Source organism: Sporobolomyces koalae (assembly GCF_050403365.1).
Source record: "Sporobolomyces koalae JCM15063 DNA, S_koalae_JCM15063T_v1_ctg1, whole genome shotgun sequence".
Classification (NCBI taxonomy): domain Eukaryota; kingdom Fungi; phylum Basidiomycota; class Microbotryomycetes; order Sporidiobolales; family Sporidiobolaceae; genus Sporobolomyces; species Sporobolomyces koalae.
The window spans coordinates 1214354-1239614 of record NW_027481770.1 but is presented as its reverse complement, the minus strand read 5'-3'; the positions used below and the strand labels follow the sequence as shown (position 1 = coordinate 1239614).

The following is a 25261-nucleotide window of genomic DNA, read 5'->3' as shown; positions in this document are numbered from 1 at the left end:
GGCGCTCTTCCTGCCTCGTCTCGCCTCGTCCTCGGCTCGGCACCGGCGACTGCGACTGTGCACTTGATCGCGGCTTCGTTCTCGACTCGCCGCCATGAGCAAGTCGCCGAAAGCGCTCCTGCCGTCGTCGCTCTCGTTCAGCCAGATCTCGCGCGCGGCGGTCCAGTCTGCGACCGTCGCTTCCTCGTCCTCGCACCGCGTCAGGAGGTATGTTGCCACCACCGCCGCAGGAGGACAGTGCCTAGTCGTGCGCTCGAAGCGTGTCCCTTCATCCGCGCGACCGTCCGCAGGCCAGGCCCCTGCCAACTCGCCTTCGACCTCGTCCTCGTCGACCGCTCCCGCAGCACGCACCCCCGACTCCTCACTCGCGCTGCGCTCCGGACTCTCGTCCTATTCTGCCGCTCCCCGTCCGTCGACCGCACGCCGGGTTCACTTCTCGACGTCCTGCGCCCACCCTCGTCATGCGCCAAATCCGATCAGCTCGCCGGCTTCGGGCCTCCCGACCTCTTCCTCGAGCGCGTCAAACTCGTCATCGTCGTCGTCGTCATCTCCTTCGAGCGCCGGTCCCAGCAAACACCACTCGTCCCTCTCGACCGCCCCGTTCAGCGCGAACGACTCGGCGCACGATGCGACAGACGTCCTCCTCTCGACTCCGACCCTCGGCTCACACTCGCAGATTTCGACATCTACACCGACAGCGTCGTCGCCTTCATCGTCCTCTACCGCCCCTGGCGCATCGTCGAACGGACCTTCACCCGGGTCGCTCTTTGCCGGTTCTTCATCGTCTCGGATCCCGGCGCATGCTCTCCCCTCCTTCTTTGGCTCGTCGTCCCTCCAGACTCCGTTCCGAGGCAACCTCGTCTTTCGCAACGGCGCGTACGGCATTCCGAAGAACACGAATCAGCACACGCGCTCGAACGGCAAAGGCAAAGACAAACTCGTCGAGCATCCCGCGACGGGCGGCAGCAGTCGAGGCGAAGAGCTGGACGAACATGCGTTGAGCGTCAGTGTCGGAGAGGACGCGTACTTCCTTCGCAGTGACAGTCTCGGAGTCGCCGATGGAGTTGGAGGATGGTCTGGACACGCCGGTGCGAACCCGGCACGGTGGGCGCGCAAGTTTATGCACCACTGTTCGTCCGAATTGGCACGGTACGAGAACATCGACGACGAGATGTTCCTGCAGTACTACCAGGTCGACCCCGTCGAAGTCATGCAACGCGCGTTCGAAACGTGCCTGCGTGAATCGAAAGACGAAGGCATCATCGGCAGTTCGACGGCTCTGCTCGCGGTCTTGCGCAACGACGAATTGCACCTCGCGAACCTCGGCGATTGCTACTGCTGCGTCATTCGTGACAACGACTACATTTTCAGATCCGAGGAACAACAACACAGTTTCAATTTCCCATTCCAGGCCGGTACGAATTCGAAAGACACTCCGGGCAAAGACGCGCAGAGGTTCATGGTCAAAGTTCAGAAGGACGACATTGGTGAGTTCACCGTCTCGCGTCTCAACTCTCTTGCCGAAAACATTCCCCCTGACTTTTGTCGTTGGTTCTATGCAGTTTTGCTCGCGTCGGATGGACTGGTCGACAACGTGTTCTCGGACGATCTGCTCGAGGAAATCTTGCGATTCGTTTCAGTCACTCCCGCACCGACCCCTGCCACAAAGGTATCGGACTCGACAGGAGGAGGCCCAAAGTACACCCTGAACAAGTTCTCGCCTCAACTCGTTTCCGAGAGTTTGTGTTACCGAGCCAAGAGCGTGTACGACGATCCTCGAGCGGTTGCGAGTCCGTTCCAAAATCGAGCGGTCGAGGAAGGACTGTACTATGCAGGTGGCAAGAAAGAGCAAGTCGAAACATTTTCCTCGAATCCGGACATGCATCACGTAAATCCCAAACTGACTGTTTCTGTTGTACTTTTGCTACAGTGATGTCACATGTCTGATAGGTGTCGTCGGGGAACTCGAAGCGAGTCCAAATCGACGAGACGTCCAATAGTGACTAGTACAACACCCTTCGACTTTCAAAGCTCTCTCTCTCTCTCTCTCTGTCCCTCTGTGGTTTCTCCCGGTTTTCTCCTTCTCTTTGTTGATACAGTTTCTCCCCCTCGTGTTACCAAGTTCTGTCAGGTCTTTCCCCATCTTCGTTTTTCGAATCTCAGAAAAAAAGAAAAAGCCCCCCTCGAGCTCTGTTTTCTTTTCTTTTCTTCCGTTTCCCCCCTTTTTTTTTTCGCTCTCTTGTCTGCATCCACGTCGTTTCACTGCAGTGAATAGACGAACCCCCTGCCTTATTCTCGAGTCTCGTCTCGGTGCAGGTTCCTGTAGAAACTCCTCCAAGAGAGACTTTCGAGGTGTTGTTCGAGGCAGAACTACTAGTTGCGCTGTATTTCCCGTTCTCGCGCAAGCATAGAGAACGAGATAGTTGAGAGGAGTAAAGGGAGGACACGGTAGACCGTACGATGAACGCTCTGCACCAGAGCTCACGGCGCGCGCTTTTTGTCAGTCTACAAATGATACATTGTCTGGGTTTCGTCGAGACGATCCCAAGCATAAGTCTGGTCAAGGAATACATTTGTATGTCTCGCCGTCTTGGTAAACGAAAGTTCCACGTTCGTACAAGTCGTCGAGTTGTTGTCCCAAACCTGGATTGACATGTTTGCATTGATCCGTCACTCGTTTCGACCACTCGAAATATTCCTAAAGACAACTTGGGCCGGGGCGAATATTGTAAGAAAAGACAGAGGGAACGAGAGAAAAGAGAAAGCCTTTACCTGGATCCTCGAGACTGACCATCCAGCGGGTCTACCTTCGATCGAGATGAGGTCGTTCAAGTTTGATAGTTTGTCTGCGAGCTTGACATGCTCTAGGTACAAGATTTTGGATGAGTGCTTTTTCCTCGACCAGACGAGACACAGCTAGAATGTAGAAAAAGCTAGGAAACTTGCTCGCTGAATCTGACAAGGTCGAAGCATGATCGATCTGAGCTTGTTTGCGTTCCAATTTCGACAAAGACTTGTCATCGGTACATTCCAACACGATCTCCGTCACGGCATCCCCGACTTGTTTCCTCAATTCGAGTTCCGAGACTTCGGTATCTTCCAAAATGTCGTGACACATGGCAGCGCACAAAATGTCGGTTACGTGGTTGTCGTTCAGAGATCCGGCGAGACTGCTGGGAACGTTTGAAATCCTCCTTGCGACATCTAGAGGATGTTGGATGTACGCGGGAGAGGAAGGGCTCTTGCGTCGCTGATGTTGATGCGCGAGAGCTGCGAAATGGGACACGCGCAGCAAGGTTGCAACTTGATCGCTTGCCATCACGTCTGTCGACTGGCGTTGCTCGAGCCGAGTTGGATTGAGCAAAGGACGAGGTTTAACGTCATTGGCCGTTTTCAACCCAGTGATTTTCCTGTTGCACTTTTGGCCACAGTAATTTTAGCAAGTATCGAGGTCGATGACTGGTGGTTCTGATTGTCGAATAGCAAGAACCGAGAAATCCGAGTCAAGTGTATGCGTGGCAGCGCGATGCACAAATGGTGGTTTTCGCTCGCCTCTCCCTCTCTCCCACTCCCTTACCCTCACGCCCTCGACTCTCATCAACTCGCGCTCCAGGACGGCTGCAGCAACATTGTGAGTGTTCTTCCCACTTGTACCGAACACCATTGGCACAAGCGAGCGAGCGAGTCAAGACAAGAAAGGGGGGGCATTCGTTGCAACTTGATGAAAACAAACTCTGCCAAATTATATGTTTTAACCTCCGACACACCACATGGAGATACAAGAATTTCATACGTCAACACCACTCTGATCTAGTCGAATGTCCCTCCCGTTGCGCTCTCTCTCGCACTCGCCTCGCCCTGTGGTCAGCCGATCCGCGTTCTGGAGCAAAGAGCTGACGGTTCTTTCGCACGTGTTTCTGACAGGTCATTCTATGTGTGACTGTTGCAACTTGTTTCCGTCTCCCGAAATTCTGTTTCTGCGAGACATCTAGAGAGAGAGACGGCTGGAACTCCGTAGAGCGGAAGTCTCGGGAACTCCTGGGAATGCGAGAAAAAAAATCCAAGTCTGCGTTGGTCTGCGAACGATCTTCTCGCTGAGCGTTGCGATTCAACTCGTGGGTCCCAGAAGCGTTATTGCGGGGACCCGCAGTGGGCTGGACGCAAACAGATCGTGAAAGCTGAAAGTCTCGCAGATTCAAACGACGCAAGTCGCAACGCACGCGACTGCAATTTGCTTGGACTCCAATCGTCTCTCTCTGTCGCGGACATCCAAAACCCACTCACAACACTCGTTCACACGCTCTGCTGTATCCCTCGCTTGACCCGGCTATACTGCTACCCAGCACCCCTGGGATTCTGGCGGACCGTCCGTGGGCGGGAACCGGCTCGGTCGCAGTCTCGACTCGCTCTAAATCCCCTCTCTCGACTCCGAGGGCACAAACAGCCATGCAGACTCCTCGAGCGAGGCGATCTTCCAACTCGGTGTCGTCCTCGTCCACGTCAGCGACGACCTCGGTTGCTGCATCGATCAACTCTTCCTACACGGCGTCTCTCCCCGCGACTTACCGACGCAGTTCGTTCCCCGTCTCGCCTGCGATCCACCTCGCCAAGACGACCACGACTCCAACGGGCACGAGTATCAACACGATCGAGACGATCCCGGCCGGCATCTCGTTCGAGTTGCGAGGATGTCGCGACGATGATGATTACGAACGCGCGACTGGATCGGTGGCGCCGTTCTACTCGCCGTACCCTGCAACCGCGACGAGAAGTCAATCGGTCGATCGTCCAGGCTCAAACGCAGACGGGAGCAGGAACGGATGGTTGAGCCAACAGGGCCGAAGTTGGAGTCACAACAGTGGAGTCGAGAAACAGAAACGGGAAGCGATCAAAGGGTGGGAAGACCCGGCACTCGCGGCAGCGAGGAGAGCTCTGTGGGACGACATCGTCGATGACGAATCGCAACGCGCTTCGACCGACTCGGCAAACGAGGAAGCGGTAGAATTCGACGACGATGATGACGACAAGAGCAGCAACGTTCGCGACAATATAGATGCGAAAAATCGATCACAGCCCGAAGCAAATGACAGCGAGGTAGAGGAAGAAGACGAGGAAGAAGAAGAGGAAGAAGAGGAAGAGGACGAGACAATACCTCCCCCTCGACCACCATGTCACTCGACATTGTCCCCAGGTCCATCGTGTCTCCGATCTCGACACTCGTCCTCTTCGTCCCCTTCACCTCGCATCGCTTCTCTCTCGCTCCACCAGCCGCCTGATTCGTCGTCGATCGAGCGACAGAGTTCCCCTTGTCCTTCGTCGTCCACCTCTTCTTCGTCGATGACAACGACTACGACAGCTACTACGGCCATGACTACATCTTCGATGATCCGATTCTCGCAAGAACCGCCGCGCACATGCCCGACGTACTCGAAGCTCGACTACGAACGCAAAGGGGACCTGCCGGTCGAGAAGTTGAGCATTCGAGAGTGGATCGAGTTGCAAGGCGTTCGCGAAGCGGTCGGCGTATGGAGCGGCAAGATCCAGAAATGGGAGGAAGAGCAGGACGGGCGCGCAACAGACGAAGCCTCGAAGGCCTTGAGCGGGAGCACGATCAGTACGCACAGCAGTCACTCGGGTTCGACCGTTACCACCGGACCAGGTTCATCGAGACCGTCACTGTCACTCGCAGCCCTCACCGGGGTCGTCACAGTAAGCAAGAGCACTCCAAGCTCTCCAACCTGAAGCGAACTACAATAGACACTCCCTCTTCCCCTTTTCGCATCCAACATGGTTCTGCAGTTCGTTTTCCCCCTCGTTCTGGTATTTGTACAATCTTTTACACCCTTCCGCTTTTTTTCCCGTTCGTTCCATGTCTGTCTCTCTCACTCTCTCTACTCCCTCCGGGCCTCTCCCTTTGTCGTCACTATCTCTCTACTCTCTCTGTCTCGTGTAGCGTTTTCTCTGGAAGAAAGTTGACAAAGACCCATTTTTTCCCTTCTCCCTTGGGCTCTCGCACAAGACAAAAGGGGGAACAAGGTGCTCGGGGGTTTCCCAATGTTTCTTTCAATCCCTCACTTGATACACCTCGTTGCTGACTCGGTCCCAAGTCGCACGATCACAACTCCACCTGCCCGCGAAATCACGTTCCAATGCGTGGAATCGATGTCCGACAATCACGAAACTGTGCAACGGACCTCCAAACGCGTCCTCGTCCAGTTTCGACAACTCTTCGAGAGTTCCCGAAACGAATTTTTGAGAAGGGTCTCCGACTCGGGACAGACTGATTGCGAGAGTTGAAGCAGGGTTCAACGTTCGGTTCGCTTCGGGTTGAGCTTCGAGGAGCGACATGAGTTGTTCGACGGCAGTCGGGACCGACATGTATCTTGGAGGTTCAAAGATCTTGCGACCCCTTTTTTCAAAGAGACGATCCGTCGAGTTTGAGCAAAGATCCAGAGACCAAAAAAAGGGAGCGAGTAATTTTGGCTTACCTGGCCAAGTTTTCCTCGGATTGTTCCTTTACTTTAATGTCCAACAGACACAGCGTGTGTAGTCCGAGTTTGAAATTGTCCTCGATACGAGCGAGCCAACTGTCGGGTCTCCAGTTGTCGGTGAAGAACGGGATCGAAACAGTTTGACCAAAGTTGTACAACGCCAAGCCGACTGCGCCACAGGCGTTCATGACGGACGCGTTGTGAATGACGGTGTACGGAATTTTGAGCGCATCGGCACGGAGCAACAGGTCCGAGTGGGTGGTCGCGCTGTGAAGATCGTCTTTTGTTCAATTGATGATTTCTTCCACAGATGATTTGGGTTTCAGACGCACCCGAACGGATCTCCCACGACAAGGAACGCAACGTCGACCGAGTCTGCATCCTTGAGGATGGCGTCGGATTCGGTTTCAACCATGTCGCGGTCGGCGACGATAATCTCTTTGCCGTAAAAACTCTCCTGCAAGATGTTTGAGCAAGGGTCAGCTTGGTGGGTACCTGGCGAAGGGGATACGAACGCGTACGAGTCGGTCCTTGCCGACTCCAAGGATGGAAGTGTACGCTTCGAGGTACACTCGCTCGCTCTGCTTGATCGCCTCGAGTCCCCTGACCGTTACATCCTTTTCGTCCGAGAGTCCCAGTCCGATCAAGTAGAGCATCTTTGAAGTGGGATAGATGTAAGAGACGGAATATCGAATTCGCGATCAACGCGATTAAACGACTCCCGCGTCGGCTCTCCATCTCCACACACGGTCGTCGCGCGCGAGCATGTCGTTCTCACAGCGCCCGAGATCGGGAGGTCGGCGAGGTTTCTCGCAGTCGAATGGTCCATCTCGGCCGTCACCGTATCAAGTCAGTTCCGCCGCTTACCTTGCACGTGCCCGCGTGCTCGCTCTCGGCACCGTCATCCACAAGAACTGACCCTTTGAGTCGCCGTATCGTACAGCGAACCAATGCCGACGCGCCTACGGTTGAAGGGCAGTGGCAGCACGACTTGTTTGGGAGATCTTCCGACTTGTATCGCCCATCGGTCAACGTGAACCACCTCTCGCGCATCATCCCCGGTGCACACGTGATCGAGTCTGCAAGCCTGAGGCCGTTTGGCGACGCGACTCCGGCCCCGACTCGCCTCATCTCGACCGCTTCGGATCCCGCTCCCGCTCCCGTCGCGCCTCAAGCACCTGCAGCAGAATCAAACGACATCGTGAATCGCTTCGGCATTCGCGGCAGCTCTAACCAAGTCGAACGCGAGCGGATCGAGCAGCAACGCAATGCGAAAGCCGAACGGATCCGGATCGAGCGCGAGAAGCGAGAACAGGTTCGCGCGCGCAAACTACTCGAGAAGACTCACGCCGCGCAGATGCAAGTCGCAACCCAGGAGGAGACTGGGTTCGTCGTACAGGTTGAAGGGTTGGTGTATGGCACCAGTCGAGAAGACGTGCAGGTTCGCAGGTTTCTGTGCTCCACTCGCTCTGACCTGTTCGTCCCAACTGACGGCATATCTATCTCAGACCGCGTTCGGTTCGTACGGAGAGATCCGGTATTGCTTCATTGTCGATGAAGACCTCGCGCGCGAGGGAGACGTGTTGGTCGCGAGGATCACATTCAGTCGACACGAAGATGCCAAAACCGCATGCCACAAACTCGAGTCCGTCTGTTCAATTGCCGCTTTTGCTCCCACCTCGTACTGATGTGCTTGTTCCCTGTTGTCAGTGGTGCGATCGCCGACGGTCGACCTTTAACCGTGAGGAGCGTACCGCGTTCCCCATTCCCGCCTCAACTCCCCGCCCATCAACCATCGTCAGCCGCACGAACTGTGACGCGAGAATTCCGGATCGACGACGAGGTCGTCATTGTCACTGAACCCGAACAAGTGGCGCCCCCGAGCAAGATGTACGCCGACACGATCGTTGAAGCTTATGCGGCTCATCCACCACCACGACCGAAGAGCGCACCCGATGCGATGGAAGTGGATCGTCCGACCACCGCAGCAAACACGTTGAACAGTCCGATACCGACAGGACCGAGGAAACGAAACGCGGCGAAATCTAGCGCGACGGGATCGACGAACAATGGACCCCCACCATCGCTCGGGGCACGGTTGGGAGTCTTGCCACAACAGCAGACGCAGAACAGTTTGCTGCAGCGCGTTGGAGGAGGAGCAGGACAACCTGCTCCAGCAAGAGGTGCTGCAGGGAAGAAAGGGAACTCTCAGCCTCAGGCGTTGTCGCTCGCGGAGAGGATGGCACAGCCAGCTGGAGGGCGAGCAGGATCAGGAGGAGGAGCCGCTCAAGGTAGCAAGAAGGGGACGGCGAACGGCAGTAGTCAAAAATCTGGAGGCTCGAGCTTGTTGGACCGCTTGAAGTGATTCAAGTGAAACCCAATTCATGTGCACGAGGTCCGCTTGAAATGTTGAGCACGAACCGATCCAAGACATGCAATCGCGAGCCGAACGGACCGAGACGGACCGCGTGGCATGCAAGCGAACGAGAGCGACGACAAGTCAGCAGACCGTTTGTCCTGCGCAGCGCACAGCCAACAAAGAGGCATACCGAGAAATCGGCTAGCCGACGCGTCGCTCGAGCCGAATGACCATCGATCGGAACGTGCATTCGGTCGTCTCTCTCTCTCTCCTCTCACACTCGTCCAACCCTCGATCGATACCCTACCCTCCTCGCGTTTGTAATCTCGCCCTCTTCGCAGTAATCGAGCCATGCAAGCCATCAAGGAACTCGCAAACGGCCTCACGAACGGTTCGGGCCCCACTCACGACGCCTCTTCGGCCCCTTCCAAGAACCCCTCGACGTCGACCACGAACGGCACGAGTCTCAAGACAAAGGTTGGATCGCTCTTGCCCTCGTCCGAGTCGAATCAGCTCGATCTCGCGGCGGATCTCCTCCAGGACCACTCGAACGGAGTCGAACTGTCTGGCTACGGCCTTACGATCGCCAAGGTCGTCGCCGCTGCGAGGAAGAACAAGCCCGTCAGCCTCGGCACCGACAGCGCAATCCGACAGAGAATCGACGAGTCGGTCGCGTTCTTGCAATCAAAGTCAGTTGCGCTCGTCGTCGTCGTCATTCCTCTTTCAAGCACTGACCCCCTCACAATCAACAGACTCACTCACTCGGTGTACGGCGTCACGACTGGCTTTGGTGGATCTGCCGACACGAGGACTGAAGACCCTCTCGCCCTTCAGAAATCGTGCGTTCCAAGTCCCTCTTGCGAACTGCGCGCACTCGGACCCTCATTCACATGACTAATCGCTTGTCGCCTGCAGTCTTCTCGAGCACCAACTATGTGGTGTCCTTCCTACCTCGTTCGACATGTTCACGCTCGGTCGCGGACTCGAGAACTCGATGCCGTTTGAAGTCGTGCGAGGCTCGATGCTCATTCGCGCCAACTCGCTCCTGCGGTAGGTCTCGCTCGCTTGTCACAGATTCGGAACATATCGAGACTGATTTGCGGTCTTCTCTACTCCTTGACAGTGGCCACTCGGCGATTCGATGGTCAGTCCTCGAAACCCTCGTCTCGCTCATCAACCACGACATCCTGCCCGTCATTCCTCTGCGCGGCTCGATCTCGGCCAGTGGTGACCTCTCCCCGCTGTCGTACATCGCTGGAGCCCTTACGGGCCACCCCGACGTCAAAGTCCGAATCGTGCGCGACGGGCGCGAGCAGATTCTGCCCGCGCCGGAAGCGCTCGCGCTGTACAACATCACGCCCGTGTCGCTCCAAGCGAAGGAAGGTCTCGCCGTTTTGAACGGTACCGCCGTCTCGGCTTCATTCGCGTCGATCGTCCTGCACGACTCGCACTTCCTGCACCTCCTGTCCCAGGCGACCACCGCGCTCACGGTTGAAGCCATGTGTGGCCACGTCGGTTCGTTCTCGACCTTCTGTCACGACGTCACGCGCCCGCACCCAGGTCAGATCGAAGTCGCCAAGAACATCCGTACCCTGCTCGAAGGCAGTCAGTTTGCGATTCACAACGAGGAAGAGGTCGCGGTCAAAGCCGACGAAGGTATCCTCAGGCAAGATCGTTACCCTCTCCGCTGCTCCGCTCAGGTGAGACGACCCTCTCTTTTGTATCTCTCTAAGCCAATCATTGTCGAGGGGATCCCGCTAATTCCATGAACCTTTTGTAGTGGCTCGGCCCCATCACTTCGGATCTCGCGCACTCGCACTCTGTCCTCACGACCGAGATCAACTCGACGACTGACAACCCGCTGATCGACGTCAAGGGTGGCACGATCTGGCACGGAGGTGAGCTATTGTCGCACATCAAAATTTGAGATGCCGCTTGGACCCTTCTTGAGCTTACGAACATCCTAGGCAACTTCATGGCCTCTGCGGTCACGTCTGCAACCGAGAAGACCCGACTCGGACTTCAGCAAGTCGGCAAGATGTCGTTCGCCCAGTTGACCGAGCTTCTCAAGTGAGTCCATGCTAGAACGCATCTTAGCTCGAGGTTGAACCCTCCGTTGACCGGCGGTCGTTGTTACATTTTCAGCTGCTCAATGAACCGCGGACTGCCGTCGTGCCTTGCTGCTGAAGACCCCTCGACCAACTACCATGGCAAAGGATGCGATATCGCCGCGGCGGCGTACACCTCGGAGCTCGGATTCCTTGCGAACCCGGTCAGCACGCACGTGCAACCCGCCGAGATGGCGAACCAAGCGATCAACTCACTCGCCCTCATCTCGGCGCGCAAGACGGCTGAAGCGAACGATGTCCTGTCGCTGTTGCTCGCAACGCACTTGTACTGCGTCTTGCAAGCGGTCGACCTGCGCGCGATCGAGTTCGAGTTCAAGAAACTACACAATCCGGCGATCGTCGACTCACTCAAACAACACTTTGGTCCATACCTCGCATCCGAATCGGAACTCGACTCGCTCGTATCGAAAGTCAAGAAAGCGCTCGCGAAACGACTCGATCAAACCTCTTCTTACGACCTCGAACCTCGGTGGCACGACGCGTACTCGTCTGCGACTGGTGCCGTCGTCGAACACCTCTCGACTTCGGCTTCGGTCCTCGCTGCAGGAGCGACCAACCCGCTCGTCTCGCTCAACGAATGGAAATCGGCATCGGCACTCACCGCGATTGAACTCACTCGTCGAGTTCGCAACGAGTTCTGGTCTACCCCAGCGGCACAAGCACCTGCCCTCAAATACCTCGGTCGCAACAAGGCGTTGTACCTGTTTGTGAGGGAACAAGTCGGAGTTCGAGCTCGACGAGGAGACGTGTTCGAAGGCAAACCGGGACCTACGATCGGTTCGAGCGTCAGCAAGATCTATGAAGCGATCAAGAACGGTTCGATGAACCAAGTTCTCGTCGACATGCTCGCTTAGAGAAGAAGGAAACCGACTTTTTTTCTTATCTCCTCTCCCTATCTGTATGTCTGATCCTCCTACCTCATCAGTGCGACCCCGTTCCTTTCCGATATATCCTGCAGTGCTCCTCTTTTTCTTTCTGTATACTTCCTCTCTGGCGACTGTTGTGATTGCAAAACTCTCTGGGATTCTCTGTGCCAAAGCGTCATTCAAGATTTGCGAGAGCGAGAGTCAAAAGTGCTCTTCCGAGTCTCGAGAGCAGAGGCAGGCAGAACAGAAGAAGAAAAGTCGGAAAGAATCGAGTTGGATTTTTGTGTTTCAACGCGTCAGAGAAGGGAAACCAAAAAAAGAGGAAAGAAATGATGCAAACTTTTGGTATCACAGAGAAAGCCGTAAAGACAAACGGGAGGGAAAAACAACTGAAAAACAGGAAAGGAAAAAAAGAAAGAAACGAACGAACTAACGAGATTGACAAGGAAAGAAAAAGAGTACAGACACCGCCAACTTCAAACAAGGAGAAAAACGGAGAAAAGACAACCTATGTTTGGGACCCTTTCGGGGAGATATAGCAGCATCGCAAATGCAGAGAAACGAAGGAACCCGTCGTGCAGAGGTTTGCCTGAATGTTCAGACGGCTGGGGATAGCAGACTGAAGGCACGATCTCCATCGCAGACAATGACTATCAAGTCGGTTGCAAAAATGTTAGCGACGATGAGCGTGGGTAAAGTCAAAGGAGATTTGAGAGAGGGAGAAAAGCTCACTCTCGTTCCGAGTTGCGGGAGAAGAGAAACGCGGAGGTTGACCGTAAGGCGATGCGTATCTCGGGTTGTTGGCAAAATAGGGCGTGGACGATGAAGCCGAAGGAGGACTGTCGGCAAACAGGCAGCGGATGTTGTTGCCTGGGATGATCTGCATGAGGGCGCCCGACTCGACATGCCGGACTTCGATAAAGGTCGGCTCGAATGCGAGGACGTAAGGGTAGTGCAACGCTGGCGAACGATACCAATAGTCTCATCAGTTTGATTGCGGAGAAAGTTTGGGGTTTGGGAACAGTGACTGACCGAAAGAAGTTGGGAACCCCTCCCACTGGATGATCCAGTTCGACTTGGCTCGCCAACCGTTCTTATTGACGTAGAATGCGAATTCTGAAAGGCCCACTCCCTCGTCAGTCTAGTATCTTATCGAATGGAAGGCTCGACTCAGAAAAATTACCGTCATAGCACAGCAAGAATTCTCCGTCGATGCGATAGATCGCAACCGGTTTCGCGTTCTCGCGCTTCTGGACAAAATCGAGCGACGAATCTGCCGGGTCGAGGAGGCCCTGTGTGTCGAGAGTCTCGAGATCGACAATCTCGAAACCCTTTGTGCAGCCGACACACAGCTTCGACTTGAGAAAGTGCACGGAGGACGACTCGGTCGGAATGTAGAACTCCTGTACAACTCGGCAGTACGACATTCAGCGCACGTCTTGGAGAGCTGGGTGAGACGGCACGACCAACCTTGAAAACTCGCAGACTCTCGTTGCTGCCCTGCAAAAATTTGCGGATTGCGGGCTGTTTTTTCCCTCGCACTTGATCAATGGGCTCGAGCGTCTTGATAGTCGACGACACATTTCCTGATTTGACCACGCAGACGAGTGTACGACCGAGGCATTGGCCAGCTTTGAAAAAGGTCGCGTGAGCGGAGATCTTGCGCGCTCGCTTCGCTGCTCCGACAGCATCTCCCGGATCGAGATGGTCGACAAAGAAGGTTTGGACGGCTTTGTCTGCAATTTCGTGACCTGGATTAGATCGGTTCCAGAGAAAACAACGACCCGGTACGACTCACCTGCGAGGACAATGAGGATGCCTTGTTCCTCGAGGACATCGAGTTGGGTGACGCTTGGCACCGAGATGACCTTGACGGGAACCTTGGTTTTGTCACGCAAGTCGGCGAGGTAGACGCCGTTTTCAGTTCCATACACCATTCGGTTGCCGTTGTCTAAACAGTCCGACGAATATCAGCCAGAGCGTTCGATCAGAAGGTAGATCTGATTCTCGCCTCACCGAAGGGAGCAGCGCAGGTGAGTCGATTCGTGCCGACAAAGTAGCCGGCGCTGAGCGGTACGGTCTCGAAAACAAGACTCCTCTCGCGCAACTCGTTCTGTCGTTCTTCGATCTTCTCGAGCCACTTCTTCCTCGCCGTCCACGTCGACGCCCACAGCGTGATTTGGTACCCTCTCCGTCCGAGGTGAATGAACGTGATCGCGAAACCCTGTTTGCTGTTCTTGTCAACTCCTGGCGGCGGGTCCTTTGCTGTAGCTGACGACGTCGATTTGCTTGACGACGACCCACGCGCCATGAGGGACTTGGGCCGAACGACACCCGACCGAGCGGTGGCGGCATCATCAATCGCTGCAACGACGAGGAGCTCGAGCGGGATAGGCTGCCATGGACCACGCGTCAACATACTGTCACTAGTGCTCGAATAGGATCGCGGCTTACTTTGCGATACACTTTGTATTGCTCGTTCTTGCTCTTCTGCTTGACCATGAGGATCGCATGGTCGAACAGGAACACTTGCAACTCGGCACTTTCGCTTTGCGTGCCGCCTCGCTTCTTGAGCGGACCCTTGAAAATAAGTTCACGCTCCTCGTCACGTAACCGCAGGTCCTGTAGAGAGTCGCCAATGCTCCAGATCAGTTTAGCAAGGCGCTTGGAAAGGTCAGTAGTCGGAGGAGGTGACTAACCACCGCCTCGCCGTTCTTGAATACCAATTGCTGATCGAGCTGCGCGAGGTTGAACCGGTTCTCGCTCTTGCCGCTCTCGATGTTGACTTTGCCGAGGAACTCGCGCACGAGTTTGATCACTTTCGGCAACGCGAGCTTGTCGGGATTGTCGTCCTGCGTGTTTTTGTGACATGCCTCGAGCAGGAGAGGGTATCGAGCGAGACGCGTAGTCGGTTTCGTCAGATAGGCATTAAGCTCAAGCTTGCGCGATTCCGGCAATCGTTCCGTTTCCTATGAGTGTGCAGCGTATAATCAGAACGTCAGCATTCACACGCCGCAACAAGAGCAGCGAGAATACCCACCTCGACAAACTTGGCAAACGCTGGGTTGCTCCCCTTTTCTTTCTCAAACTCGTACTTTCCGTACAGCTGGTGCGCTCCGTATTTCACAAACGGTGCAAAGTGGGGCACCAAGTCGAGGAAAATGTCGCCAATGTGACCGACCACGTGATTCTGCTTTTGACGCTTGTTGAGTAGGTCGGCCAGTCGTACATTGACCGCGTAGATCTCGAGAACGTTCCAGAAGACCTGAGTAACAAAGTCTTCTCGACGCGCTTCAGGGATGATGTTCTGGCTACGAAGTGGTTTGATCCAGAACTATGGATCGCACGAGGATAGGGATAGAGTCAGCCATGTCACGTTTTTCCCCGGAGCTACTTGGGAAAGTGGGCGAATACTAACATCTCGGAGGTACTCGAGATCGCGGACAAAGTCACGTTCCGTGTAAAACACCTCGTTGATCGCTTCTTGCCGTTTCTTCTCAGAGTCGGATGTCGAGTCAAGGACATCTTGCGGTACCGAGTGCACCCAAAGCATTCCAGGTTCCTGTATGAGTGTTGCCAAATGGACCAATGAGCTTTGGTTTGAAAACAAAGGCTAGAAGAGATCCGATACTCACGCGCAAGTCTCCAAGACTGACGACTGAATCGCTTCTCTTGAGCCCCCCGACCCCTTCCAAACCGCCGCTGAGTCCTTCTCGTTTGAGGTTGAGCCTCGCCTGTTGCTCGAGTCTGCGGGGGCAAGCGATCGAGTAACACAGGCGATCTCGCGTGCAAGTGGGCGAATAACAGTCGGTCAAGAGAGTAAAGACTCCGGATGGCAGAGGCGAATCATCAACAGATCCCAGCGTTTCGGCCGTCGATCTCGGTCGAGGTTGCGAATGAGGGTACGGGGCATGGTATTGGTTGGACGCAGGGTAGCCGTGAGGCATCCCTTGCGCTTCTCCCACTGCCTGCGCACGAGCAGCTGCAGAGCCCGGGGCGTGAGGATGCTGAGCGACTTGCTGATGCTCTTCTGGAACGGCGAGATCGTCTGAACTTAGGAACGGGCCCGACAAGCGTTCTTTGAATCGGTAGATCTCGACAGGCGAGTCACGTAACCGGTGGTCATACGTGACATCGTGGAAGAACTTCTGCGCATCGAGCGCCCGTCCGAGCAGGAGGGCGAGGTTGCGGTCGGAAGTTTTGATGATGTAGGCAATCTTGTCGACAGCGTCTCGACCATCAAACGCGTCCGAATACACGAGACCGTCCTTGATTCGTTCCGAGCAGATGATTCGTTCCTTAAATGCTTCTGCGACTCGCGAGAGCAAGGCTGGATATACGACAGGGTTCCGGCGCGGGGCTGCGCTGTTGACGCCGGGTTGTCCCGTCATGGAGACCGCGCCAGTGGAGCCGTGGGAGGGTGGTCGGGCACTTGGATAACCAGAAATTGTCGCTGCCGAGTCTACGGAACGTTTCATGTCTGGGCGATCGACAGACGAGAAGGACAGAGCCCGAGTGTCGTGCCCGAGGGAAGAGATCGAAGAGGTGAGGGCTCGTGGTTGATTAGACAGAACCCGCATAGATTCCGATGACCGTCGAGACTGCAGAGCTGGGTTCGAAGTCGCGAATGGATTGCCAGACCCGTAAGGATACGGCAAGGAATTGACCGAAGGATTGATCGGCATGAGCGTCTGTTGCAGCTGTGGCTGGTACAAGGACCGTCGGTCACTGTCGGTAGAGCTCCGTCGCGACCGGTCGTAAAGCGAGTTCTGGAACGAGGTTTCATAGCCTGCACGAGCTCGGGTGTAAGCTGTACGGCTTTGTCGAACGCACGAAGGAAGAACTCGCGTGACTTACTGTGTATCGAATCTCCTTCGTCTGCAACGTATCCTGTTGCCGGCGTGCTGCTTTTCCTCGAAAACGACGACGTCGGGGTCGGCGTCATCTCTCCGCTTTGGGGTCCGCCAGACCCTCTGTGCCCAAGACTCTGCGACTGCCACAGCGCGTCGTTCTGGTTCGTGAAGAAATCGTCCGAGCCTTGTGGGATGTCCGGTAGCCGGGGCGGCCCGTACCCAGGAACGGCCGGAAGCGGCGCGACCGAGTTTGCTGGGGACGGTGGAGGCGGCGAGCGGGATCGACCGGACGTCTCGACGCCACTCGAGCTCGACTCGGGGTACGAGTAGGGCAAAGACGAGACCGATGACGTCGACTGGCGCGAGAAGAGCGAGGTCGAGGTAGAAGCGCTCGCCGGGCCCGAGGACATGGTCGGCGCATACTGGCTTCGAGGCGACGCATATCTCGCTGCGCCCGAAGGAGGCACGGGCGTCGACGATTCGAGATTGTGATAGTCGTGAGGCGCGGCGTCCGAGGCCGTTCCAGCGTAGTAGGCTTGAGGAGCGTGGTACATTTGTTGCTGCTGCTGTTGCTGCTGCTGCTGGTACTGCTGTTGGTAATGCGCAGGTTGATAGCTTCTCTGCTGCGTCTGATGGTACTGCTGAGGGTCATGCACTGCGTGCGAAGGCGGGCCGGCCGCGTACTGATTTGAATAGGCGGCAGCGGCGGGTGAGTCGAAGTAGCTCGTGCGGTGGTCGGCGCTCGCGGTACGGTGCGTCGCAGCTCCATTCGTGGTCCTGGATGGTGGCGGATGGTACCCTTGGAGGTGGGCGGCGTGTTTGGCACCTCCTGCGGCTGTTGCTGCTCCTCCACTCGAACCACCTGAGCCTTGGCTCATGAGGCCGAACTGGTTGTACGCGCCCGCATGCTGGTTCGCAGTGGGCGGATAGTCCGGGTACGCCGACGCGCCGGGGTACGAGTAGTACTGCTGCTGAGGTTGCGGCTGCGGTGGAGGGTGTTGTGTCGGACGAGACGCCGGCGCTGGTCTCCTGAACAGCTCTTCGAAGGCCTGTTGCCGATGCTGGTTGCCACGACCGCTCATGAACCCTTCTCGCTGCCAGTCGAGTGCCGAGTGCCGAGTGATTTGGGGACAGGGACGAGCGAGACCGGGACGTCGATCGGTAATCGGCGCGATCACCAGTGTCGCTCGTCTATCTCCAAAGTGCAAATACCAGCGTCTCTATCTCACGAGAGCTCTCCTTGGAAAAGAACTACTTGTTACTGCAAGATGAGAGTAAGTCCGCTTATATCCGCGGAACTCTTAAGACGGGGTTGGACGGGCTCTCTCATCTCCCGCATTTATCTGCAGTTCTATGATTGGCACCTGTGCATCGTCGATGTCAAGACTCGGAAATATTCTGAACACCCGGCAACTAAAGTTAGCGTGCGGCCTTCTCCGTTCCCCCCTCTCACCACGACTGCGTCTTACTTTTGACGCGCATCTTCTGACGCGTGAGTGTGCCACTGGCTTGCGTCACTCTAACGCAGGATTCGAGAGCAAGCGGCTGACAAGTTCGTGACCGATCCGGCACTTCGACTCGCCTGCGGACCCGATTTCAACAGCAACTTCGCCCCTCAGCCTACGCACTAGAGCAGAGCCCGATCTCACGCTTCCCTGTTTGCTCCAGTAGCTCGCCCACCTTCGCTAGTCGCACACTTGACAGCTCAGCCTACACTCGACCTACGCGTTCGACCCCCACTCTACTTGCCGATCCGACATGCTCACCGCCACCGCTTCTGCCGCTCGCGCTTCCTTGAGGCGCTTGACTCCCCGCACCCTTCCGGCTGCTACTCGCTCGTATGCGAGCGAGGCAGAGTTTATGGGAGGACCCACCTTCGAGCTCACGGACGAGCAGAACGGGATCCGGGAACTTGCAAGGCAGTTCACCGTTAGTCAGACTTTGTCGTACCAGAACCGGACAACCGATTGACAGCCTCTATCCGGACAGGCGAACGAGATTATTCCGGTCGCAGCCGAGCACGACCTCACCATGAAGGTGAGGACTTTTCCGCAGACTCGAGCTCATGCCCGACCTTGGACAAGAGATTGACCGAGCTCCTTTTCTGTCGCCAGTACCCGTTCGAGGTTATCAAAAAGGCGCATGCTGAAGGTCTCGTCAACGTGCATGTACCCGAGGCGTACGGCGGAGCAGGTCTCTCCGTCTTTTCATCGTCACTCGTCTCTGAAGAACTCGCGTACGGGTGCACGGGAATTCAAACCGCCATTGAAGCGAACGGTCTCGCATCGGCGCCGATCATTCTCGCAGGAACCGAAGAACAGAAGCGCAAGTACCTCGGCAGGCTCACCGAAGAACCGCTCATGTGTGCTTATGGCGAGTCAATTCTCGCTGCGCATCATTACCATGATCGGCGCCAATTCTGATTGAGACATTGGACCACAGGTGTGTCGGAGCCCGGAGCGGGCAGTGATGTCGTCAACATTCAGACGAAAGCTGTACTCGAAGGCGACAAGTATGTCTTGAATGGAACAAAATGCTGGATTACCAATGGCGGGTAAGCTTCTCCTTGCTCGAGCAGCATTATCCAGCTCTTTGCTGATCATGCATGTCCCGCAGGGTTGCCGACGTATGTTCTTGATCGTCCGCTCGAGCCAGCTGAGCAGAAACTAACCTGTTGGGTCGCTGAACCGATAGTGGTACTTTGTCCTCGCCAAGACCGAATTCGACGCGAAACCTCACAGGTCGCTAACTGGTTTCATTCTTGATCGTAACACGCCTGGTATCACGTACGCCAGCCCTTCAACCCTGGGCTTTCGATTGCATGCCGACCGACTGATATGCTCCATCGCATAGGATCGAAAAGAAGCTCATCAACATGGGACAGCGATGTTCCGACACTCGAATCATCAATTTTGGTACGATCCCCTGCTTGGCTACATTGGTCCAGGCCATATTCTGACTCTCTACCACGCCTCCGTAGAGAACGTCGTCATCCCGAAGGAGAACGTCCTTGGCAAACCCGGAGACGGTTTCAAGGTATGGAGCGGGGGTCCTAGCTCCGGATTTTTCGTTCTCAACTGATGTAGATCGCATTTTCGACAGATCGCGATGGGAGCGTTCGACATCACCCGTCCATTGGTAGCGTCCGGAGCGGTCGGACTCGCACAGCGTGCCTTGGTCGAAGCGACAAAATACGCTCACGACCGCAAGACATTCGGAGTGCCGATCATCCAGCACCAGGCGGTGGGTACTATGCTCGCCGAAATGGCGATCGGTGCCGAAACTTCTCGGTACGCAGCTTTCCTGCGCAACGCAGCCCGCCGAGAATCGACTCTTCATTGACATTCTTGCTTGCTGTTCAGAATGGCGGTCTGGCGAGCTGGTACGCATCTTCCTTCCGGATTGACAGTCACTGAACGTGACATGCTGATCCATAATTATCATCACAGCGCTCGCGAAGGATTCTGGCTCTCCCCGCACGACGTACTATGCTTCGGTTGCAAAGGCTCACGCCTCGCAGGTCGCTTGCGCCAACGCGGACAAGTGCGTGCAGATTCACGGAGGTGCTGGCTACAACGAAGAGTATGGAGCGTCTAAGCTTCTCAGGTGCGCCAGCTCTGTGATCATTCTCGCCTTGAGCAGTCGCTGAAAGTTTCTTGCATGTCGTTTGAACCAGGGATTCGAGGATCTTCCAAATCTACGAGGGAACCACCCAGGTCAGGGCTGATTGACCTCTCAGCTTCGCGAGTTTTGCCATTGCTCCTGCTGACGCATTATTTCTCCCAACAGATTCAAAACCTCATCATCAGTCGGGTCGTCGCGCAAGATTACCAATAAGTCTGTCGCAAATCCTTTCCTTCTCACTTTGTTTGCAATACTGTTGTTTCCTCCTGCGAGTCCCGCTCTGTTCAAGATATGTAAGCGGTTCGCTCGTTCGCGAGACTGTCCTTCGAAGCGAGCGAACTTGGCCACAATGGCCGACTCCTTGAAGAGAGATCGCCAGCATACATCCTCTCATCTTGTCAAGGTACAGAAGAACCCGTCGTACGAGTTTAGGGGCACACAGAGAGAAAAGGAATACAAAGGCGGGGTTCATTTGCAAATGGCCCACTTGTCGCTGTTACTCTCGTCAGGAATCAGGATCCACCCTTCAATTTCGCCTCTTGGAACAACACATGTCGACCAGCTGAGGAGTACAGTAGAACGCAGAGTCAGACCCAGTAGGTACTAATCGAGGCTGAGGAGATTGAATTATGCTGACCTTTCGGATCAAACTGCTCGACGTAGCAAGGAAATAGTCGGTCATCAGTTCAAGGCACGTCAGCTACTCGCTCAGGGATACAGAGGGGAGGAGAGAGGCGTACCTTCATGAACGCCAACTTCTTCTCTGCGGTTCTTGGTCGGCGAGCGATGTACGAGAAACCCGTTCCAACCCTGTAGAGCACAAAGTACAGGCGTACAGAGACATTCGAAATCAGTACCAAGGGTCAGGAGAAGCCGTGACGACAGGTAGAGCGGATTCAAGATCAAGACGAGGGAATCCTCACGTTGAGAGCAGTCGCACCACGACCAATCTGGAGAACTCAGCGAGAGTCAGTCACGGATCTAGAGTCTAGTCTGAAGCCTGGAAGCGGACCTAGACTTTGCTTTTGCCATCGCTCGAGGTTTGGAGACAAGTCGGAGAATCGCGCGCGCGCGCAGCGCTGCCTTGGCCATGGATTGACATTCTCACGTTTCTCTCTTCTCTGGGCAGGAGCCAGACAGCACTGGTCCACTCGGCTCTTTAGCCGATTGTCATTTGTTGCGGGCTAGAGCAAGACTTGCCCAAAGACTGAACAATTTCTCAACTCTCTCTTGATATGTTCGATCCACTGATCGCCGTGTGATGGTGATCTCGATGCAATGCGTAATTCTAATCACAGGTAAAACTCTTCGACCTGGTACGCTCCAACTTCCTGGTGCTTCTCTTGAGCCTTGGCCCGTTTCTCCATACTCTCTCCAAACTTCTTCACTTCGCGCACTCCATTCCTCTTGGCTTCGGCTTGACGTTTCGCCGCTTCCTCGGCTTGAACGAGTTCTTGATTCTTGCGGGAGAACACAGACAGAGCTCCGAGGAGCGTTGAGAGGTCGTTCAGTTGAGCGGTGTGCGAAGCGACTCGCGAGGTGAGGCGTCGAAGGAGTTTGTGCGATTGACGTTGAAGCAGCAGCGTGACAAAGTGAGCGTCGAGCAGAGCTTGCACGAGCGGCACGATTTGGTCCGCCGACGGAGGAACCTCGTCACCCGATACTCGTGATGCGAACGGATCGACAAGGACGAGACTCGTCTTGTCCTCGATCGCTTCGGGCGATGAAGGATACACCTCTTCGACAGACGTTCCATTCTTGAGCCACCACGCAAGCCATTCGTCACAGATGGCGAGGATTGGCAGCGCCTCGGTTGCAGTGATTTGCTTCTGAAGGGCTTGACGCAGAGTCGCGGGAGTGTACGGCTGTCGCAGGAAGGCGGACAAGAAAGTGGAGAGAGCAGGCACGGGGCTGGCGACAGAGTCGACATCCATCGAGTCATTCGCGCCAGGCGAGGACGTTTGCGCGCGGGCGACCGAGAGCAGGAGAGAAGTGGCGGTAGATTCGGGAATGTCGGACACGTGAGCGAGAGCAAGGACGATGTTGGTCTGGAGCTACAAAGTCAGCCTCACAATGGTTACTCGGGGAAGCTAGAGGAAACTCACCCAGTCTCCAGCGCGAGCAAGGTAACGGGTCAACCCTCCCTCGATCTGATTCTCGCCAACGAGATCACGCTTGATGAGGTATGAAATGATTGCTGAGGGATGGCGGTAGCTCGACTGCGTTGTAGTAGAGGCGGAAGACCCCGCGGCGAGCTCAGTTGACGGTGTGTCGAGCGGTGTAGGGAAAGCTAGGCGGAGGACGGCGGTAACAAAGGCTGAAGGGAACGTTGGCTGCCAAGGAGGAGCGAGATAAGCGGTTCAGCATTGAAAGAGCGGGTACGATCAGGGATGGACAGCTCACCTCTGGTCTTTGCGATTCTTCGATCGGAGCGTCTCCAGCTTTCCGCACTCGCGCAACTTCCGATTCGACATTATTCCGCTCCTCAATGTACTTCTGCTTGTCCGCGGAATCGACACCTTCAATGTCTTCCTTGAGCACCGCTTTCCATGTCGCCTTGCCGGCCGAAGCATCAACGTCAACGCTGGCGCCACCTTCTACGATCGCTCGCTCGACAACCCTTTTGACGCGCTTGAACCGCCCATTGCGACCCTGACCTTCACTCCAGCGCAGCTTGATCTCTTCAATCTGGGCCGCGGCAGCGTCCTTCTTCCGCTTAGCCAATTTTGGTCGTTCGGCCTCCCAGGATCGCTTACGCTCTGTTTCGAGGAACGAGTTCCATTCCTTCTCTGCCTTGTGCACCGCCTTGTCGGCCTCCTTCACGTTCTGCTGATTCTTTAGCGGCGCAAGGACCTTTTCGAGAGCTTCGAGCAAGCTCTCACGCGCGGCTCGACTCGCTTGAGCAGCTTCCAAGGCCTGCGCCGGAAGCGAATCGGTCGCCGAGAGGGCCGGTTCAGCCTTCTTCGCTTTCGCGACTACTGAATCGCTCGAGTCTGTTTGGGCGAGGTATTGAGATGTGAGTCGTTGTCGGCCGACGATAGCTGCTAGGACGGATGCGGAGGGCAATGGAGGAGAGAGAGGGAGGCAGAAGAGGGCGATGCGAGACGAAGATGTGATTGTCGAAGACGAGGAAGGCGCGAGGGTCAAGATGGCGGTGTTGCGAGTCGGGAGGCAGGCGGACAGAGACAGGGTAGCGACCGATGTCGCCACGGCTGAAGGGACGCTCAGCTCCGACGATGCGATCACGGCTCCAAATCGCGCGTCCCAGTAAGTCAGAGAAACGACTGGCGTACTGTTCTCCTTGGACGCGCGAGGAGCGGCAAGAAGCACGAAAGATGAATGGAGTGCGAGAAGAGCAGCTTGTCCTGGTACGAGTGCGGTCGGGGCAAGTGCAAGCGATTTGACGGGTGAGAGGGTCAGAGAAGGTGTCGTAGGTTCGACAGATGGGGCAGGGAAGAAGACGCTAGCATAAGACTCGTAGGCGGCAGATTTGACAGCGAGACGAGAAGACGACAACGAGCCAGTACCCGCTACAGAACGGTAGATCTTCAGCAGGCCGCCTTTAGAGATGGTAAATGTGCGGAAAATGACCCACTGAGTGCGGTTACATAGCCGTCATCGCTCACGACGACCTTGTCTGCCTCGATCTCGACCTTGCCGAGGCTGACGACACCTGCCTTGGTCTCACCCTCCTCGGTCGTGAGTGCAGGATCCAGCAACACAATCTCGAGTTCGTTCTTGATCCGTTCGCTAGTCGCAGTGGCATCTGCTGCCTCGATTACAGCAGTTGCTGAGGGTCGCGGCGTCTTTTTGAACTTCTTCTTGCCGACTTGGGCGAGCGAAGGCGCATCTTGAACGGATGTTGGGGAGGAAGAAGGAAGAGTGCGGACGATAAGAGCGATGTGTGCTTGGGAAGGTGAGCTAGAGGCAGGAAGCAAAGCGACAAGGGCGGGCGGAAGGAAGGCGGGCGCTGACGAGGCAGACACCGGGATAAGACGCATTGTTTGCGAAGATGGCACTGGCTGCACATCCGAGCCACTCTCGGCAGAGACGTAAGGAAGGGAGACGAGTGAGGTGAGGTCGTTCGAAGGCGCAAGGGCGAAAGAGCCAGACTTGGACAGAAAGACGAGGTGCGCTGGAAGGGTCTTCGGGACCGCGAGCGCGGCGAGAGGCTCCGAGATCTGCGCACGAAGAGCTCATCAGCTTCTGCTCCTTGGGGACGAAAGCAACATATGGACTGACAGGCCAAACTGCTTTGCCCGCCTCTCCTTCGGAACTTCCGTCTTTGCGTTCCTCCTCCTGCCAGCACCAGATCTCGCCTTTGCCATCGTCGGTTCTGACGCCAACCCAAGTCTGTCTCGTGCTCTTGACGCGAACTGACTCTGAACTGGTCAGCGGCACTGAACGTGCCACGGCCGACGTTGAAGGGGCGAAAGATGGTCCGACTGTGATCGAAGAGAGCGGTGTTTGATCCGCAAGCTACGATAAAGGCAATCTGTCAGCGAGAACGAGTTGCGAGGGTGCGAAGGGAAAGAGAGGAAGCGTTCTGCGCAACTGACATCGTACACTGACACGCCGACGCCTGGTGTGGCTACGACAAGCCTGCCGTCTTGCTTGGGAGCGCTCGGGTACTGCACCGAGGTTGCTGGCGGCGGAGTAACGAAAGTTGATCGAGAAGTCGAGGCACTCGACGTCGAAGGCAGCGGGAACGACGCGAGCACATAGTCGTCGATCGTGCTGTTGACGAGACTCATGGCTGCCCTTGTCTCGCGTGCGCTGCGCGTGAGGTCGTCGCGGGAGATGTGCTCGTTGCCAAAGATCTTTTTTCGCGTTCCCCGACAAAGCCTCCCCTCAGGTTGATCTCCGAATAATCTCCGCGGCGGCATCTGTCGCCGGCATCGGGCTCTCGATTTCGGCAGCCGGACCTTGCAATTCAGAG

The 25261-nt window shown here is 55.9% G+C and overlaps 9 protein-coding genes across 9 annotated transcripts; 5 read left to right on the top strand and 4 right to left on the bottom strand.

Moving 5' to 3' along the window:
• Positions 1-94: 94 nt before the first annotated feature.
• On the top strand, positions 95-2000 carry JCM15063_003620 (PP2C family serine/threonine-protein phosphatase; the record flags this gene model as incomplete). The annotated part of the gene is made up of 3 exons (XM_076675541.1): positions 95-1487; positions 1563-1848; positions 1931-2000. 3 exons carry the CDS (start codon positions 95-97, stop codon positions 1998-2000), a joined length of 1749 nt encoding a protein of 582 aa, XP_076537625.1.
• A 560-nt stretch (positions 2001-2560) lies between these two features.
• Positions 2561-3319, bottom strand: JCM15063_003619 (uncharacterized protein; the record flags this gene model as incomplete). The annotated part of the gene is made up of 3 exons (XM_076675540.1): positions 2561-2698; positions 2773-2864; positions 2947-3319. 3 exons carry the CDS (start codon positions 3317-3319, stop codon positions 2561-2563), a joined length of 603 nt encoding a protein of 200 aa, XP_076537624.1.
• Positions 3320-4446: 1127 nt separating this feature from the next.
• JCM15063_003618 (uncharacterized protein) lies at positions 4447-5742 on the top strand (the record flags this gene model as incomplete). Its single annotated transcript, XM_076675539.1, has 1 exon — positions 4447-5742. The coding sequence occupies one exon, from the start codon at positions 4447-4449 to the stop codon at positions 5740-5742; it is 1296 nt and encodes a 431-aa protein (XP_076537623.1).
• Positions 5743-6063: 321 nt separating this feature from the next.
• On the bottom strand, positions 6064-7147 carry DPH5 (diphthine synthase; the record flags this gene model as incomplete). The annotated part of the gene is made up of 4 exons (XM_076675538.1): positions 6064-6409; positions 6489-6758; positions 6824-6948; positions 7013-7147. The coding sequence occupies 4 exons, from the start codon at positions 7145-7147 to the stop codon at positions 6064-6066; spliced, it is 876 nt and encodes a 291-aa protein (XP_076537622.1).
• A 109-nt stretch (positions 7148-7256) lies between these two features.
• On the top strand, positions 7257-8856 carry JCM15063_003616 (RNA recognition motif domain-containing protein; the record flags this gene model as incomplete). Its single annotated transcript, XM_076675537.1, has 4 exons — positions 7257-7340; positions 7435-7932; positions 8000-8136; positions 8202-8856. 4 exons carry the CDS (start codon positions 7257-7259, stop codon positions 8854-8856), a joined length of 1374 nt encoding a protein of 457 aa, XP_076537621.1.
• Positions 8857-9201: 345 nt separating this feature from the next.
• On the top strand, positions 9202-11833 carry JCM15063_003615 (uncharacterized protein; the record flags this gene model as incomplete). The annotated part of the gene is made up of 7 exons (XM_076675536.1): positions 9202-9539; positions 9603-9689; positions 9766-9900; positions 9974-10550; positions 10631-10748; positions 10818-10920; positions 10996-11833. 7 exons carry the CDS (start codon positions 9202-9204, stop codon positions 11831-11833), a joined length of 2196 nt encoding a protein of 731 aa, XP_076537620.1.
• Positions 11834-12442: 609 nt separating this feature from the next.
• Positions 12443-17780, bottom strand: JCM15063_003614 (uncharacterized protein; the record flags this gene model as incomplete). Its single annotated transcript, XM_076675535.1, has 13 exons — positions 12443-12495; positions 12578-12805; positions 12878-12961; positions 13029-13248; positions 13316-13581; positions 13644-13796; positions 13862-14240; positions 14300-14467; positions 14545-14814; positions 14886-15179; positions 15264-15407; positions 15481-16634; positions 16703-17780. The coding sequence occupies 13 exons, from the start codon at positions 17778-17780 to the stop codon at positions 12443-12445; spliced, it is 4491 nt and encodes a 1496-aa protein (XP_076537619.1).
• A 676-nt stretch (positions 17781-18456) lies between these two features.
• JCM15063_003613 (uncharacterized protein) lies at positions 18457-20535 on the top strand (the record flags this gene model as incomplete). The annotated part of the gene is made up of 13 exons (XM_076675534.1): positions 18457-18627; positions 18688-18735; positions 18813-19071; positions 19141-19252; positions 19315-19324; positions 19393-19484; positions 19552-19613; positions 19679-19734; positions 19801-19988; positions 20061-20080; positions 20148-20304; positions 20375-20414; positions 20488-20535. 13 exons carry the CDS (start codon positions 18457-18459, stop codon positions 20533-20535), a joined length of 1263 nt encoding a protein of 420 aa, XP_076537618.1.
• A 1079-nt stretch (positions 20536-21614) lies between these two features.
• JCM15063_003612 (uncharacterized protein) lies at positions 21615-25076 on the bottom strand (the record flags this gene model as incomplete). Its single annotated transcript, XM_076675533.1, has 6 exons — positions 21615-22370; positions 22428-22655; positions 22726-23852; positions 23918-24503; positions 24565-24801; positions 24882-25076. 6 exons carry the CDS (start codon positions 25074-25076, stop codon positions 21615-21617), a joined length of 3129 nt encoding a protein of 1042 aa, XP_076537617.1.
• Positions 25077-25261: the final 185 nt, after the last annotated feature.